General features: G+C 46.7%; 1 protein-coding gene across 1 annotated transcript in view; it reads right to left on the bottom strand.

Annotated features, from left to right (window-relative positions):
- The window catches only part of LOC138248848 (sodium/potassium-transporting ATPase subunit alpha-1-like), a 285,654-nt gene that overhangs the window by 101,077 nt on the left and 166,043 nt on the right, over positions 1-18,534 (bottom strand). The window contains exon 10 of the mRNA XM_069202802.1: positions 4,919-5,028. Coding sequence (XP_069058903.1) covers positions 4,919-5,028 — 110 coding nt within the window. The remainder of the gene's footprint in view (positions 1-4,918; positions 5,029-18,534) is intronic.

Below are 18,534 nucleotides of genomic sequence, written 5' to 3'. Positions count from 1 at the left end.
GAGTTCCGGCAGTACCCAGGTCTGTACTATCACTGGCTGTTCCAGGGTCACTCTGACATCTCTGGAATGAGTTCCTCAATTCCGGCACAACATCAGTATCCCGGAGAGTACCTTCCGGGCAAACCACAATTCTCCCTGATCTCTGTGCATCTTCTAGGCTTCCTCTTTGCCCATTCTGTTGTTGTAGGCAGGGAGATTGTCTCTGTGTGCTCGAACTCATCGAATCCCTCCATCCAGTGTCCTGGCCAGTGGTTCTCGCTAAGGTGTCCAGCCGGTCACTGGCCTCTCCCGGACTGAAAAAAACCCAGCACCTTCCCACCATGCAGGACTCATAGCTTTGCAGAGAATATCAAATTGTATTATAAATTTAAATCCCTCATGCATTTCTTGACGGATATGAACGTTTTCCATTTTCCTTGAACTGTGTACGTGTAGTTGGGAAACACTGAGATGGGTTTCCCCTTGAACAGTGGAGGACCCTCTATCCGAACATATTGAAATATTGTATCCCGGTCATGGAAGTTCAACAGATGGGTGATAATGGCCCTTTGGCGGGGCGCCAAGTTTCGAAAGGGGGAACCAGTGTCCTGTGATCTCGTTCAATCGTGAAAAACTTGGATAGTCTCTTACGGTGCAGGGTATTAGCAATCCAGTCTTCTAGGAACAGTTCCGCTGACTGCCCCTCTGCCTTCTCCAGAAACCCCACAAATCAGAATATTTATTCGGGGTCGTCCCTCTACATTTGACCAGTCGAGCTGACAGCTTCTGGAGGTTAGAAATCATGTCACTTAGGGTATGGACCTCTTGTTGCAGGGCATCAAAGTTCTGCTCCGCAGTGGTAACACGGTCCACCACCTTCCGTAGATCTACACGAAGTAGGTTGACTTCAATTGCGACGGAGTCTGTTTTGGTGACCAGTTCATCCCAGGATCTATGTATTGCACATCAGATCTGCGAGTGACGGTGGGGAATTTCCTACCTTTCCGCCTCCCTCTACCAGGCCTTTCACCATTTCTTCCCTGGCTAGACCCTCAAGATACATGGTCTGAGTGTTTTTCACAATCTTGTTTGTCTGTGCGGGCTTAGTTGTCCTATCTTTCCCCATAGTATTGGTAGGCTCAACCACAAGTTGGAGTTCAGTTCACCAGCCCCGCCCGAGTGGGGTGACTCTTCCTCCGGGTCTCCTAGGTGGTTCGGTGGGCTCTACAGGCCCACCTATGCTGTCTCTCTGACCGCCAGGTCCCAAATTTAGGGTAGCACCCTCCATGTCCAAGCACTGAGTCACCTCCACTCATACGACTGAGGGGTGGAAACCTGCTCCTCTCCAAAGCCCTGCAGTGCCCCCCGGTATCACTGGTTTAAGGATCGGTCCACTGGGGCCTGTAATTCAGCCATCTCTTACGCCAACGCTAGTGTCCTTCACTCCACTTGCGCCACTTGGACTCTGGGACACCTAGGCGAGATATGCCTCACTCCGGCATGTATCCTGTGCCATTGCACAACTTATTCGGCCGAGTGTCCAGGCCTTTCTGCACCCGCTGTCTCCCCATACATATTAGGGGTGCTACAAGGGTTCTCCATCTCAACCAGTTATTTACTGGGACGCTTGTGCCCCTAAGGGGAAGCACTGTGGTGGCTCCACTCCCGGCAAGCCAGCAGAGCGCTTGTTTCTACAGGGCCACATTGGGGGCCGGGCAGAAGGGAGGTTCCCCAAATGAAGTCAGAAAGACAGCCTGTCACCTTGCTGGGCACGATGAGATAATACAACTTCCAAGAAAAAGAAGAGTCTTTTTTTTTTTACTCAGTGTATTGTTTATTATTAGATTATATAATTCCTGGTTTCTTTTTCATTAATTCATCCTTTTTCAGGTGGTGTTTCAGCCAAATGTACTCAACTTCCTTTGTCTTCACATTTTGAATGCTGTTGTCCTCTATAACTTTGGCCTTGCTTGTTAGGCCGGCTATGTTTGATTCCATAATTTAAGTACTGTTGTTTGGATGAAAAAAAGACCTTGCTGAAATAGTGTCTGATTATGTCATCTGTAGTTAATGTAAGGTTGTTTGTTCTGCAGTGATCTTTACGTTTTTGTATGCACTTTGAACACCTGAAGAGATTCACTTGCTTGCCAAAAACATTCTGACGTATCCATTATCTTTTATTGTACCTCCAGCCCAAGGACATACTCTTCAACCATTCATAACGCCTCATCTCTGTGCCATTTCCAATGTGACAAACTTCACATAGTGAAGCATCCATTGCTGCATCAATGAAAAACGCTGATGCCTGTTACCCGTCCTTCAAGATTGCTCTTGCTCTAATCTTGTCTTCTTCTGGTATGGTATTGCACCATAACTGATGGTCAAACCTGGCTTCAACCACAGAGGCATTAGCAATTTTACCAGCATCAGTTGCTAGAACGTTAACAAGCTTCAACATGGAGTCCCACTTGTGACTCTCCTTATTCTCAATGGGAATCCAAAGTCTAAAGAAATTTCTAGATCTGCGTTGCACAGCAGCTGAGCCCACAGGCTTAACGTGGCCTGGTTAAGTATACAAATTAGAGCAGTGTCAGTAAACTTACATTTTTTTCTCCATTTGCGACAGTTTCACCAAAGTTGTTGTCAGATTATTAATTGTTATTAAAGGCTCACTTCCATACGCGGTTGAGAAGAAACAAGTTTCTTACCTGTACACTGTGGCTATCCAGTATTGATATCTTTCATAGATTCACATGATTGAATCTTCCCCGTCGCCATGGTGGGAGTCCCAGGGTAATAACATCAAGCAGCGCCAAACATAAGCACTGAAAGCTATAGAGAAACCAAGTGACATTTGTAACCAATTCACATTCTATTATAAGAACCAAACTTCAGCCAATCAGAACACAGACTCTGAAACACTCTTCCCCTGCAGGGCCACCATACCACACATTTCTAACCACACATCAAGTGTGAGAGAGTCTCCCTGAGCTCTTGTCAGTTACAGTGCGTCAGTCATTTTTTGACCCTTTCCTTCTCTCAGACGTGAGGTATTTCACCGTTCAAGCAACTCGGAGGTAATAACTGTTGAGTTCTTCTCCTGAATAACACCATGTCAGAGGGATGTAAAAGGAGGCTTTTCAGGCCTTGCAAATCTTGTGGAAAGCAAGATTGCTCTCTGAAGATCCCCATAAGGATTGCCTTTATTGCCTACACCTACACCATAAGCCTAAGGAGTGTTAGCATTGCAGAACCTTTCTACGGCTTCAAAAGAAAAAGACTCACTCCGACTCTAATTCTGAAGACGAGGGGCAAGTGTAAAAATGAGGGTTCAACCTCATATTATAACATCCTAAGAAAATAAAGTCTCTGACTCTGTAATGGAAAAGTCTGTGAGTATAGGAGTTTCTAGTCCATCTTCCTTTCACAAAAAGTCTTCCTCTTCTTCATCAGTGCATGTGACTCCTTTTAAGTGACTGTCATCAAGACAAATCCATTCATCGTGGACCCATCATTGAGGGTCATTTCATCGATGGTTGATGTGTCGATGGGGAGAACGTCACCTACCTTGCCAGTGATGACTATGCCGTAAGTGACTCCGATGATGACGATAACGACAATGATTACATCTTTCTCATTGATGAAGAAACTGATGACCTCTTTGTTGACTAAATCAACAACAGCGATCCAGTTGACAGGAACCTTTACATCGACGATGACAAGACCAACATCACTCTTGCAGGTGGTTTTGAAAAAGTAAACTCTTTCCTCGTCATCGGCACCGTCGTTGACAAGTTTGTTGATGTCACAGAAGGAGACAGTATTCATTTCAGAGGAAGGGATTCCAGTAACTTTATGCCTGGATCAGATATCTCTGAGAGCGGTGTCTCCTCTGCCTCCTGTACATCTCCTACAGATGGAAGAGTCTGGTGATAAAGGACCATTAGGGCCACCTTATAGTCGCTTACAACTTAATATCAAATGCCAAGACACTGATGATGATGACCCGGGAAAAGACACGTCAACATATCTGCCATAAGCCTCGTCCATCATACAGGTCCTGGCTTGTGAATTTTATGAGAGGAAAAATGTGGTAATCATATGCTAGTAGCATAACTGAGTAAAACATAATCGGATATCTTGTTGAAAATACACTTGAAGTGCTGAAACAGAGGACCTTGACCTTTTATACCATGACACATTGATTGGACAAGATCTAACCAACCGAATAACTTCCTTTTTGCACAGAAGGATGGTCTTTCTCTTCCACTGAAGCTATCTGTGCATCTACCAATACCAAGCCCTTTGAAAATTTACTTTTTGGCATTGAGACTGAGTCTAAAGGTGACAGAAGTTTAGTGGTAGATTGGACAGCTCGCTTTGGCTGCTCTCCAGGAGGCTCCGGGAAGAGCCGCCATTCTCAGGTGAGTCATTAGGAGATGGCTCTGGACACGAGGAATGATGTAAGCATCCTACTCACCCTCTTTGGTGGAGGAGGGTTTGCATGGATAATCAACAGGCTGATCATGAGCATCATGTACTCTTCCTCCTCTCCTGTTCATCAACATTGTAATTACCATCAGCATCCTCTTTTTGCTGGTGTAGGAGCTAAGGAGGGCATGGAAAGGAAGGAACTGACATCAGCACGGAGGAGCGGGCGTATAGACGGCTAACCTCTCCCCCTCTAGGGAGTCACTGTGGAGGCACACGGCACCACCTATTGGGTCACAGGAGCGCTGCCATACAATTTTCCAGATCCAGTCTGGCACCGGGGATATTCCAAAGGTGAGGAATCTGCCCTTAGAACTCTCCATTACAAATCACTTTCTTACATGCAGAAAAAGATATGTTTGCCCAACGCTGCATGCTGATAACTTATTTTGGCCATACTTTTTGTCAGAATGGTCCCAACTTGCCCAGTGTCTGGTGCTTCACTCACCTTAAGGATAGTAACGCTGTCCTGTCCTGCCTGGAAGACTGCACGGTTGCAAAGACCAGCTACACGGGCCAGGGCCACCCAAGTTGCAGATGTCTTGTCGAAGGAAGCGCCTAGAAGAGAAACATTGCTAAAGTGAGACTTTGCCTAAATGAAAATTGTAAAAGACATTATATTAGATCAAGCAAGCCACTTTATTTTTTACTTCCTAACTTTTTAATATTAATAATATTTTGAATAAAAGAAAAGAAAGTGCATCATATTGACTATAATACCGCACCAACAACGTTGACACAGAGTAGGAAAGATAGAACATAGCCAGCAAAAGCTGTCTAGATAGTTTGACAGTGCCTTCCACCCAATACACTGTAACAAAGAACTGCACCGCTTTCTATCAATATAAGAAACCACCTTTTTAATACATATTCAACAGGTACCATACATAAACATCAGCAGTGCTCGATCAGAAGTCACAGGGAATGAAGGCAGTAGCGGTAACAGAAAATAACAAGTGTTGGCAAAGCTTGACAAAATGGCTTTGCTAATGCTTGTAATTTACCTGCCGCATCTCGCTGATAATAATTTTGTCAATGCCTACTTTCTGTACAATCAATGGCAAAACCATTAGCATGAGGTGGTCTTCTTGAGATGGTATTTTCTATCGTTTCTCATTGGGTCATCATTTGAAGATAGCGCCAAGGTGCATCCTGACTATTTCTGCACCATGAAAACATTACTTCGCACTACATCAAGCTTCTTCTATAAAAGAATTCCTCGTGTTACTAGTCGCACTGGTGTTCCAACCCAGAAGGAGCTCTTAATAGCATCTACAGGTTTCCAAAAGGAACAAGGGTCTGATATCTTCTTCCGGTGGAGTTGGACCAAGGGGCTCAAGAGGAAACCCTGTGGACAAAGTTCATATTGATAAGGCTGACAGGAGAGGCATGCAACGCAGAGAGGGTTTAAGGGACACTTTATTTCTAACAATCCCTCCAAATACACCTGGAATATGGATGGCCAAACCCCCTTTACCCCTGCTCAGTTTCCATAAATGAGGCATTCAGGGGTGTGTTATAGAGCCATACACCTTAGCGTCCCTGGTGTTTTTTTTTAAACCAAATTTTATTGGGCTTTTCATTTTATTTTAGTAGACAAAGAACATGACAGAGCATCATACACAAATCAATAAGACATTATAATAATATGAGTGAAGTAAACAAAGCAACACAACTTTACAAAGCTATAGCAAGACTCACATGTAGTATGAGTCATATAAATGTAGGCAGGGTGGTGTCGTAGTCTGGGTGGGTTGGTCGCCAGTTCATGCATGTCAGGGGAGCCAAACAAGAGCCGGGGCTGTGCGATGGGTTCTTCATGGTAGGACCACACATGGCAATGACATCAAAGAGCATTCAAATCTGTCTATGGTGGTCTAGAGTCATTTTTAAGGTCATCATTGAATGAAACAATCAGTTTGTCCCATATGGAAGAGATGGGGTGCTTTCAGAGTCCAAGTACCTCCTCCCATCATAGGGATACAGATTCTAATTCCGCCCGTGGTTCACCGTGTCCTGCCACTGGTTATCCCAGGCAGAGACGGGTCCTTACACCTCATTGTAACTGACTGCCTATCCAAGAGAAGGGCTAAATCTAGGAATCACCTTGTTGCCTCACTAGATTTTGGTTGCTTATTAAACCCCAATACTCAGCACTCCATGCAGTTTAATTTGCAGTCGCCAGTGGTTTACGAGAGAATCATGCAGACCTCAGTCCAGAAAGTCTGTGCCCTTGGGTAATCCTAAAACATGTGTTTGATGTCTGCATTAGAGGTGTGGCAACGTGAGCAGTCTAAAGTGCAAGTAGAGTCAAATTTGCTCAGCCGTGCTGGGGTCTGGTAAGCTTAATGCAGAACATTGTGTTGGATGTATTGGAATCTTGCATTGCAGGAGACTTTGTGTGGATGGGAGTGTGTAATCTCCCATTCTTTTTGAGTTAAAGGGTGGCCAATATCTATTTCCCACGTATGCTGGAGTGATGCATAAGGGGCCATGGACCGATCTGGAATGGCTCTGAGCAACCCAGAGATGAGTCTCGGGCAAGACCCAATGGTGAACAGTGCTTGAGGCAGCAGAGCCTCTGCAGTGCAAATCCCAGTGGTTCGTTGGAAATCGCGTATACTTTTCAGGAGGATCTCTGGATCATATAGTGTGACATTAGGAGAAACCCCTAAGGCTGTGCAATAGCTACTGTGGGCAATAAGCAGCAATATGTTTGAGACATCAGGCAGGGTTGATTTAGGGATGAAAAGCTCTCGGACAACAGTTTGAGCATCCCGCGCGCCGCACCCACCCACTTCGGACAATTTGCAGGCAGCCAGCCAACGAGCAGCCCGCTGGAGCTAAGCTGCCAAGTAATACTGCATGAAGCCCGGGAAATCAAAGCCTTTGTGTTCCTTGGGAAGTTGCAGCTTGGTCAAGGCAACTCCGCACCACCTTTTGCTCCAGATCAGGGCCCCCAGTATGTTGTTCACAGTATGAAATAGGTTGCTAGGCACATGGATTGGTACGTTAGCGAGGTAATAAAGAAGTCTCTGTAACATTATCCTTTTAGCAAGGGTAACTCTGCCCTGTAATGTCAGAGGGGGGGATCGCCAGAACATGATTTGTTCTTGAAGGGAAGACACGGGCTACATTATATTCCCATCCAGTAAATCTTTACGGGAATTATATATATTAATAATGCCAAGGTATCGGTGGTGGAGGGCTCACACATCATTTAGTATTTACTATCATTTTTTGCATCCTCCAGGTGGGGTTCAGCGGGAACACCTTGGCCCAGTTAACCTCAAGGTCTGAAGCCACTTTAAAGGTCCTCAAGATATGTGCCACGCATCCACGCCTGCCGGAATAGCTTTGAAATACATTAAGACGTTATTGGCATGGGGGAACCAGCGTGCAACTCTCCACTGATCGGAATACCCCAATCTCTTCCTGACTATCATAGAGCTAAAGGCTCAATCGCCAGTGCAGATAGGAGTGGCAAAAGTGGGCACCCCTGGCGTGTACCTCGTTTTATGGGGGATGGGTTGGAAATAAGTTGGCTAATTTTTACCCTGGCGAGTGGCTCCGAGTAGAGTAGTCTAATCAGCCTCAGCATCCTGCAACCCAATCCCACCCTGCACAGCACAGCAAACATGTACTCCCAGTCAACCATGTCAAAGGCCTTTTCTAAAAATCTGGGACAAAGAAAGCAGAGTAGGGCAGTGCTGAGGCACCGCCTCCAGTAGCCTTTGCAACCTGTGTATGTTGAGGGACGTGGATCTGCCAGGTACAAAGCCATTCTGGTCAGGGTGACCAGATCAGGCATGATAGTCTCATTGGTAAAATCTTACTTAGAAGCTTGTAATCACTGACAAACATGGCCAGGGGTCTGTAGGAAGAAACATTTAGGGAGTAATGTCCTGGTTTAGGGAGGAAGCTGGGCGATCCCTTCACATAGATGGTGACAATAATTTTGTGGTTAGTGACGAATTATAAACTCTGACAACTTAGGGCAGAGCATGCTGGATCTCCTGTTCCATGATCAGACACTCTAGTAATTCAATGCGGTCAGCAGGCTCCACCGGCATGGTCAGCCCAGGCAAAAAATTGTCAATGTTAGGTTGCGAGAGAAAGCTCTCAGGGCAATAGAGTGCCTCATAGTGGGCGTAGAAGGCGGCATGAATAGTTTCCTGCAAGTAAGCTATGTTGTCTGGAGAGAGTCAGATGGCAGCAATGGTAACTGTGGCAGAGTCCTTCTAAATCAGCCAGGCTATTAATCTCCCAGACCTATCCCCCTACGCATGTGTCTTGGCCTGGTGTGCCTTGTAATTGATGCAATGAAGGGAGTCAATCAGTTGTGCCTGATGCTCTCGAGCAGCTAGAAGCTCCTCTCTAGCAATTCCATCTGTTCCTGCAGCCTATTCCTGTCCACCTAGAGAGCCCTTGAGATGTACCAATTCTCGTTCTAGTGGTCTACGAGTCCCAATAATTGAGCATATACAGAGTCCATCTATAACTGTTTGAAGCACATCCCATTTCACAAAGCGGGTGGAAGCAATGTTACTGCTTTCAGCAAATTTCGAGAGATTTAGTTTCCTGGATAATGTTGCAGAAGACCTGATCCTAAGAGGCAAAAGGCTGCAGCCTCCAAGTTGGGACCCCGCCCCCGCCCAAGGTGAGTTGTAGAAATAGAGGGTTATGATCGGATAGGGCCTTGCATATATATATATATATATTCCGTGTTGGACAAGAGAAGCTGTGTGTCATAGGAAACAGTCCATGTGGACGCGGAGGTTGTGTGAGGGAAGGAAAAGGATTTATTTTTTGTGTCAGGCCCTCCAGACATCGCATAAAGGCAAGTGTGACAACTACTGTGTCAGGTGGGTAGCATTTTGTGCTGTAGGTGTGCGAGGCCTGTCAAGGAGGACGTCCAGTGTACAACTGAGGTCACACCCAGTCATCCAGGGGAGGTGGGACCAGTGAATCAGTTGCCCAACATTTCCACTAGGAACTGGGATTGCCATATATTTGGAGAATACACACTGCCCTCCAAGATCCATTCAAGATGCAGTACCATCCAAGATACTGTACACAAGTAGATAACATCCCTCTGTGCCTGCTACACTTGAAGGGGGTTTATTGACTTGAACCAGATAAGACTCCCCTGATGGGGCCAGACAAGGTGAGTCACCTGCAAAAAGGCGATGTGGGTCTCTCTGCAGTTAAGGAATGTGTGTATGCCATAGCATTTTTTGCGGTGCCCACGACCGGACATTCCACAACACTAATGTTAATTTGACCATGTTGCAGGGTATAGGGATGTGGTCGTATCTAGGGCCATCAAGTCTCAGCAACTAAAGATAGAGAACTCCGGGCGTGCCTTCCACTGACAACCAGAGTTTTGAACTGAAGATCAGGCTTGGCTGTAAGAACTTTCCAAACCCCCATCCCAGGAAGGTAGAGCAACATCGGGCTACCCAAACAATAAACGTAAGAGAAACTGTAACTAGTGGCTTTTCTGGGCCATAATGGACCCGTTGGCGGGGGGGGGGAACTAGCAGTAGTGGAACAACTGGAGTGGAGACCAACACGGTGCCCACTAAAAGACAGGATATCATGTAAGTGAAAGTATACCAGTCAGTGCGTGACCATGGGCAGCAAGGGCTACCCATAACCTCATCAACCCCCACAGCACCTGCAAGGAACAAAGCCTCTCAATGGCCGCACGGGTCAGGGGCACAGCATCACACCACACCTCAGGGGCACCTGAGGCAGAGGTGTATAATACAACGTAATAGGAGAAAGCAAGCACACTGAAATCCGTACAGTCAATGAGCGCCCTACTCCCACCGATTATATGATCTGCATGGCTCATTCAACTATATTTTGTCCTCAGCTGTTTCTAGCGTAATTGAAGAAGGAATCATTGAAGCACAGCTCATACGAGAAGCCCCTGATTCCGTATCCGGGGGAGCATTGTCTGAGTCATCAGTGGCATGATGCAGGCCAGGATCACGTAACTGTGATGCAGTGGTCAATGTTGAGAACATTTCTCTCTGTGACTCAGCCGGTGAAGGTGTATTAGAGGTGGATTTACATGACAGGCACCAACGGCAGGTGCTGCCTACAAGGTGGACTCCTTTCAAGTGAGTCTAAGGGGTCCCACTCCCAGTCGCAAGCTCATTTTGTTGTTGTTCGACCCTCTCCTAGGTCTCGATGGCTTCTGTAAAAACCATGAGCATTGGTTCGCCATGACCTTCAGCTTCACAGGGAAGAGTGAGGAGTACTTAAGGCCAAGGTCCCTCAAGTTTCCATTTGAAAATCGAAAACAAAGATCCTCAGTGCTGCAATGGTGTAGTCCTGAAAGATCAAGATGCCTGCATTTCCAAAGGTTATATGGTCCATCTGTGTTGCAGCTTGCAATATTACATCTTTGTCCCTAAAGTTTAATATCCTAGCTATTATTGGCCTGGGGGAAGCTCCAGGTGGAGGACGCGGGCATGCACCTGCTAACCTCGCTCAAGAGAGAGGAAATACCTGTAGGCGCGACCTAAGTGGAGAGCCAAGTTTCGATGAAGGTGATCAGATCTGTTCCCTCTGTGGCCTCTGGTAGGTGAACAATGCAAACTTTGTTGCATTGAGATCATTCACTCTACCCTCTACAAACCAGACCTCATTTGTTTAGCGAGGTCAGCTGTCTGCGGCTGGAGGTCCTATATGGCTGTTAAGCATTTGTGACACAGTCTGACAGTTTACTCTCATTGTCACTCAGGAGTCTCAGCTCAATAGCCACTGCATCAACCTTGCCCTTTAGGGCCAAGCTGGTTGGAGCAATCGCTTGTAGAATCATATCCAGTTTTTCTGCCGACGGTCCAGCCTCAATCAATTCTCATACAGAGGATCCCACTGGGCTGCCCCTTTGAAATGCTCTGCCATCATGACTTTTTTTGCTTATGTTTCCCTTGGAAGGTATTGGATGCACAGGGAGCTCCGACATTGACGCTAGCTTGCAGTGACTGCCTGTTGCTGATATGATTGACTTTACAGAAGGTTCTATTTGGCCTCCTTATGTTCTCTCAATATTAAAGGCTGGCAAGCAAACATTGAGTCTAGTTTGGACCATTAGTAATACTGGTCTGTGTGTCTACTATTAATATGCCCTGATGAAGACCCCAGACTATTCATTTCAATTGGAGTCGAAACATCAACATATGATTGAGGTAACACATGTTCATCAATCTTTGGACTTCACAAACACTACAATATTGCATTTGTGTTCAATAATCCAAACTTGTGGGTGCCTCTATGCATTGCTGACAGTGTATATATAACGTCTAGATTTGTATTTGCACTTCTCACTGCACTGTCACTTTGGAGCACCTGCTCGTTAAATCAGTCTTGTTACTTTTTGAAATATAAAGAAAATACAATTGCATATTATCAAGTTGGAGGATTGTGCATCTTTGTATGAATCATTGTTCTATTGAGTTTGCCATACTACCCATTATCATAATTTGGAAGGAAAAACATGTTTCCCCATTTGAGGAATTCCTGGCAGAAGCTTTTTTGATATATTACTTATTACCCTTGTTCTGTGGATTATAGGGTGGCCCTACATTGGAAACTCATGACAGGGACTGCAGGCGGGTAACAGATCTTACAGGTTTGTGCCTCCCCATCTGGGAGAGCAGCCGTGTAGTTGTGTGTTGTAGAGCACCCTCTTGTTGCTCTTGTGGGATCAAAGCACTGAATCAAGCAAGGTCAACCTATGCCAGCGAAGTTCAGGGTACTTCAGTTTAGTCTGAGGGATAGAGACCTGCCTTACCCCCAATCCAGCAATGTAGAAGGGTGCGACAGGGGGTACACGAACAGTGTCGGCCTACAAAAGGTTATTGTGAATATGGGCTGTAGTTCTGAATGGCAGAGTTGTCAGAGGATGGGGGCGGAATAACAACAGGGTCATGTGTCACCCACTCCTGCGATTTCAATCAGGGTGGTCTCCTGTGAGAGACTAAGTAGTCCTAGTAAAATGTGAGTCCAGGAGGAATAGGCACAATGAATGTAGCAGTGTAACCTGTATGATATGGCCACCTCTGAGTTACCATGCAACCTGAAACCGCAGGACAAAAAGACCCGCCCCACCTCACCACCCCATATGAAGGGCCCCGGCATGGCAAGGAGGCACAAGGCGGTCCCCAATGCGTGGAGCTTCCAGTGATCAGTCCCAATCAGGTCATGCCACCTCCAAATATCTCCCTATCTAGTGTTGCCAACACTCCTGTCGGGGTGTACCAGAAGGCCAGAAAATGGTGCGGGAACATCTCCTTGCAGACTGTCTCGTACATGGTTATTTAGGTGATAAGGCTGGGCCCCAGCAGCAGGTAGCCCATGCGGACCTCGGTGTGTCTCACACAGAAGACCCTCTTTCACTAGTCTCTGCCAGGCAATGACAAGGTAATGACCACAGCGATCAGCCCATGCCACTCACTGCTTCAGAGGGGAGCCGACCTCTTCCCATGATCCCCGGGATCCAGGCCCAGGCCTGGAAGCCGCACCTCCACATTCATAATTGCTGCTCGGCCAAACTTTCACGGCCCGTGGGGGAAAACAGTGTCCACTCTGGCAGGAGGCCTCCTCTGCCATGCCACAGCAGCCTTCCGCAGGGATAAAATAATCAGAGAAAAAGCAAGATACCACAAATAAGTAACTCCATAAGAGTCCGTTCCCGTCAGTACTCCACAAGTGGTTAAATGTGAGTGCTTCAATACCAATCAATGCCTTGGAACACTATCCGCTTTTAGATCCTTACATGAACCTGGCAGAGCTTCACAAAGTGCAATCTATCCGCTCCCCAGGCCATGACTCCTGCATAATTAATGACCATGAACTGCCAACTACTAAAATATTTAATAATGTACAGCAACTATGAGAAACCGTGTGTCAACGGAAGTGAAGAAGAGCTGTAACTGATACATTTCAACCTCACTGCACCTTCCACAAATTACCCAGGACCTCCTTCCCCTCCAGAGTGTTGGCTGTATGTCCTTACATCTCTGCAGTCTCTGCCCTCTACTCTCCATCCTCCAGACCTTTTCTGAGATTGCTTCCATGCTTCTTCTGTTCCAGTTCAACCCTTCTGCCATGAACATCTTATTACCCCTTTTTTCCAGTAACAGCTCCACTTCTTTCACTCTGCAAATACGGCTTCCACCATTCAGTGGTTTGTGGCCCTTTGTTCACTTACAATCATGAACAAGCAGCTCCAGGGAGCAGAGAGAGTTCTGGACTATGCAGGCCAGTGGCAAAGCGGTGATAAAGAGAGAGAACACCATTATGCCCCCACCCCGTTCAGGAGTCTAGATGTGGAACACAAGGAGCGTGCTCTGCGGGATCCTCGCCAGTCCTCACTTGCTCTGCCCCGAGGGAGTGGCAGTGTCTGCTCCGTCCACCTTCTCTCGCTATGGGGGGCTGCAGTGTCCAGCCCGAACCAGATTGTGTCCCCAGAAAGCTATTCCTTCTCAGCGCCACCAACCCACCTTATCTCCAGCGATCCCAAGATAGATGAAACTTACAGGATCTCTGGCTAAAGACAGTGATCAATCCACATTGGAAAAGGGCAGTGTCTGCAGAGTATCCAACACCTACTATTAGTCCACCCGGTAACTGGGTTTCTTAATATTTTCAAGGGATTTGGTTGAGCTATTGCACTAGAGTGCGATCCTGTAACTGAAGGAGCTCAGAGAGGAGCATTCTTACCGTCCGCCATATTCCCCTCTTATTTCCACATCCATCCTCTCCCTACCCTCAAGAAAACCATCGCTCCCTCAAACTTGCCCTGCTCGTCCAGTGCCTCTCCCCTGATTTGCTCCTCCATGTTCTGATGTGTTGTTCCATTACACCTACACTAGATGTCTGCCTATACTCTTAATCCCACTACACCAAGCCATCCTCTTTTGCCTCAAGCCTACCTTCATTTCCAGGGGTTGCTGCACCTTGTGTATGGGCCAAGAGGAGCTTGGCTTGACTTCATCAAGCACACGCATGCACCCTAATGACCGAGTGCGGTCACCAGAGCCACGGGCCTGCGGTTGCAACCCAACCCAGGCGTATGGTGTGGTTCTTGCGCGCCACTGCTCTCCCTTGCTGAGCACCAACGCACATTGGTGATGAGGTGGGAAGGGCCTGCGCATGGCCCTGGTTTTTTTTGGGTGGTCAGGCCGTCCCTCCCTTTCCAGATTCTGAGTTTTGTACGTATCCAGCGGGATTGCATGGGTGGCACAGCCTCTCGACTGTAAAGTTGGAGGGCTCCATGTGTTTGTAAGCCTGCGTTAAGGTACGCTAGCAGCGGACGAGGTGAGCGGTTGCCCTGCTGTAGAATAACTGTGCGCACACGGTCATTCAGTGAGAGTGAAGATTAAATACAGACCAGTAAGGCAGCCACCCAAATCTAACCTTTATAGGAAGTGCAACACTGGGCCTGCAGGCCCTCTCCTGTATGTAAGGGGGCGGGGCAAAAAAGGGGATCAGCTTTTTGAAACAGTCTAAGTGGAGCACTGCTGTGTTAACAGCCCAAGTCGATATAGCTGGCATGTGACAGATGGGTCACATATGTCACAGAGAAAAACACCTGCATGAAGGAAAACAGGGGCACAGCCTCACTCCATTCTCACTACATGCACAGTTCCACGACTGGCTGGCATGAGCATGCCCACTCCCCAGGGAGGAGCTGAAGCACAGGAGCCTGACCCTGGCAATTCTACCTCACTGGCCAGATCACAAGTTGTAGGAGCTCACCAAATTCTGCCCACTCCTGTGATGCTGTGCATGCACCCTGTGGGAAAGTTATAAAGGGGTGCTTGTTGCTTTTGAGGGGCATTTTTGCAGTAACCTCAACCCATACTTTGAGTGTTTCAAACTCCATTATGTCACTCAACATGAGCACAAAACCATTGGTGGGTCTATGGAAGGTTGGGAGACCTCGCTCTGACATGCACCGATGATGACACTCTAAAGGAAATCAGAGCTCAAATAATACAGGATTGCAGATCATGTGTTGTCAGAAAGATGATCCTGCATGAACCAGGAACATCACTCGGTGATATCCTGATGTTAGGACGTTCTCTCAATCTTTCCAACATGAGAGAAGATGGAGGCAGCGCTGGTGCAGATCCACACAGGGTGAAATGAAGCCATCAAGCCCAAGTTGGCTATGGCCATCTGGGACACAAGAGCATCTAAGAAAGAGCAGGCTGGTTTTGCCCCAAAAAACAGTGAGCGAAAATCCTGTAAATACTGTGAAGACGGCACGCGTCCTACAGAGCAATGCCCCGCCCCAGGCAGGCGCAATCGTCGCCGGAGTAATCACTCTGCGCGGGGTGCTAAGGAGGCCAAAGAGGTAATACAGGCTATGACATAACCCAGTTAAGTGCTTCAATCAGTGGCCACAAGTGGCAAGGAATTTGGCAGCTAGCAAAGCCTGGACGGTGCAGCTGGAAACTGCCGAGACAGACAGGATGATGACAAAGGAGAGGAAGTTTTCATCATATCATTTACCAAAATGTCAACCAAATCGCAAGCTTCCACGCCTATGTGGGTAATCAAGATGCTGGCTAAGCGTTCACGGCTCAGCCTAGTTCGAGAGGTTCAACCCTCTCATCTCTGCAACTACTTCACTGGACTTAGGGTGAACTATGAAAAGATCATGCCTCCGTAGCCCGGGAGGTGGAACGCCTCTTGCGCACCCATATAAAGACCATGTAAGTTGGGTTTGAGGAACAGCTACATGTGGAGGCTGTGATTCATGAGTTTCTTCAAGGATACAACCAAACCCCAAACGGTACCAACAGGTGCCCCCCAGCGTTCCTTATATTAGGGTGATCTGTGGTAGACACGCTGCTTCGGATCCTTCATGGGTTCCAAGCCCACACAATGCATCAGAGACCCAGCAAGGAAAGATCAACCATAACAGTGTGGCCAGCTGCAAGAGGCGCGCCAAGCATCGGGCCTTGGAGTTGGGCACTGGGTCATGAGCAAGGACAAGAATTTGGGGTGTATGTTCCGCACTCTGTTTGAGAGTTAACTCGGGAAAATGATTGCCTTGAAGGGGACAATGGGCATGGCAAAAAGGGGTGACTAGCTAGTGAGCTGCAGCACATCACGGTTTAAAAAGGCACCAAGGGCTGGATCCCACAGTCTGTTGGCAGAGATAAGGCCTAGTTAGGAAGATGCCGGAAATAACTTAGATGATTCCTTTACGCGGACGATGCTGCCCTATTGTCAAGGACCGCTAACGGTCTGCAACTTTTAATGGTTTGCTTTTCTAAATTTATGGTGTTGAGGGAACTTACAATATATCTGAAGAAAACATATATGAAGATCTGTGGACAGGGCATATGTAAATCACAAACTCACCACATTAACAGTACAAAGGTCACAAGGGTCACTTCATTCTCCTGGGCATTCTTTTTACTACAAGTGGTTTGTGGATTAAGCACATTGAAAACAAAAGGTTGATGATGGTGTGGGCCTGTGAGGGCATCTTTGGGTTTTCCTCCAGATTGAGGTGTAAATCGATCAGGGAAATGGTTTCAATTTAAAGCACAAAATGTTTTTCTGTAGCCTCTTACGGCTGTGGACTTTGGGGCTACGTTAAGCGCACTATTTTGCAAAGTCAATAAAATATTTTTACAGCGATTTCTTGCTGTTCCTTAATTTACACCAGTGGACATAGTACATAGAGTACTGGGGCTGCCACATCTGGATGACCTATTATCAGTTAAACTTCTACAGCTGTGGCATTTAATGTATCATATCAGATTGTTTAAAAATGGATAAGGCAATGAGAATTCCGTGGCTCTTGTGTCCTTAGATAGACCAGACTGTACGAAGCATCTCAGCAACAGGGGATTGGAGCTTAGGTCACTCAGTGGAATGAATGACACCAGAAGAGCCATTGGCTCCATCAGGCCATCTGTGGCTGCATATCTTTTCGGTGACACCTTCAGCAGTACCTGCCAATGCCAGACAACATCCAACATCATTCTAACACGACTACCTCTGGGCACAGCATTGGGGGCCTTCCCCAAATCGAAGCAGTGCCCGGAGGAGGCGTGAAATGCACTTGTGACAGGAGATCGTCCCAGTCCACATTGCACATTATTTTATTTTGCATTTTCTACATAGATATTTGGAAATTATATCTTAAACCACTATTTACAGTAAATAGGATTAGGAAGCATGAGGAAGCTTATATGTTTTTATGTTCCTTGGAGGACTTACACGTGTGTTTTAAAGTTGCCGCTTTTATATGGAGAGACATCTGTATTAGGAAACACATGAACCTTATGCAATAAACCTCTCTTGTGAGCGATTTATGGGTTCCTGCAGCCTTAGTGTTCATTTTTGGGGTTTATAATAGCTGATATCCTCTTTATTTCACATTAGGACAGCGGGCCCTAGTTAGAGGTTTTTGTAACGTTGAATACAGAGGACTTCCTGCTCGTCTCTTAGCTTTGAACACAATAAATGCATAGGATGGGCTAATTAGCACAATAGGTGCCACCAGGTATTCTTGCGCCGTTCACCTTATCGCTGACCTTCTATCATCAGCTAGACATGTAACAAGCATAGCTGTGTTCCCCTGTGTTGGTCATCCTTACACAGACACAAAAAGTCGAAAAGGTCTGTCAAAAAAGACAGAGGGTAGCTCTGTTTCGGATCTGCGTACCTGCGAACCAGGCGCGGAAGGAAAAGAACTGATGTACGTGCGCCTGGGTGGTGCCTTTATAAGCGACCGTGACGTCACAGGCGGTTCCAATGACGCCACGTGAATCGGAATGACACCACCCGATGGTGCGCGCAAGGGTATTGTTCAGCAAAAGTTCCGGATTCTAAGATGACGCCTGGAAATTCTAAAGGTAAGGAATCTGTAGCTAGAAGTCTCTATCAGATTAATTCTGCACCTTTGTCATCTTGTACATTATACTCTGGTCCTAAGTATCATTTATCACCATTACTTTTAGAGCACATTATGTTCTAGACAATATAAGTAAGCTGTGTTATACTTACAGTTGTTGTTTC

This window comes from Pleurodeles waltl, chromosome 8, assembly GCF_031143425.1.
Source record: "Pleurodeles waltl isolate 20211129_DDA chromosome 8, aPleWal1.hap1.20221129, whole genome shotgun sequence".
Lineage (NCBI taxonomy): Eukaryota > Metazoa > Chordata > Amphibia > Caudata > Salamandridae > Pleurodeles > Pleurodeles waltl.
The sequence above is the reverse complement of the archived record's forward strand: the minus strand, read 5'-3'. Positions and strand labels throughout refer to the sequence as shown.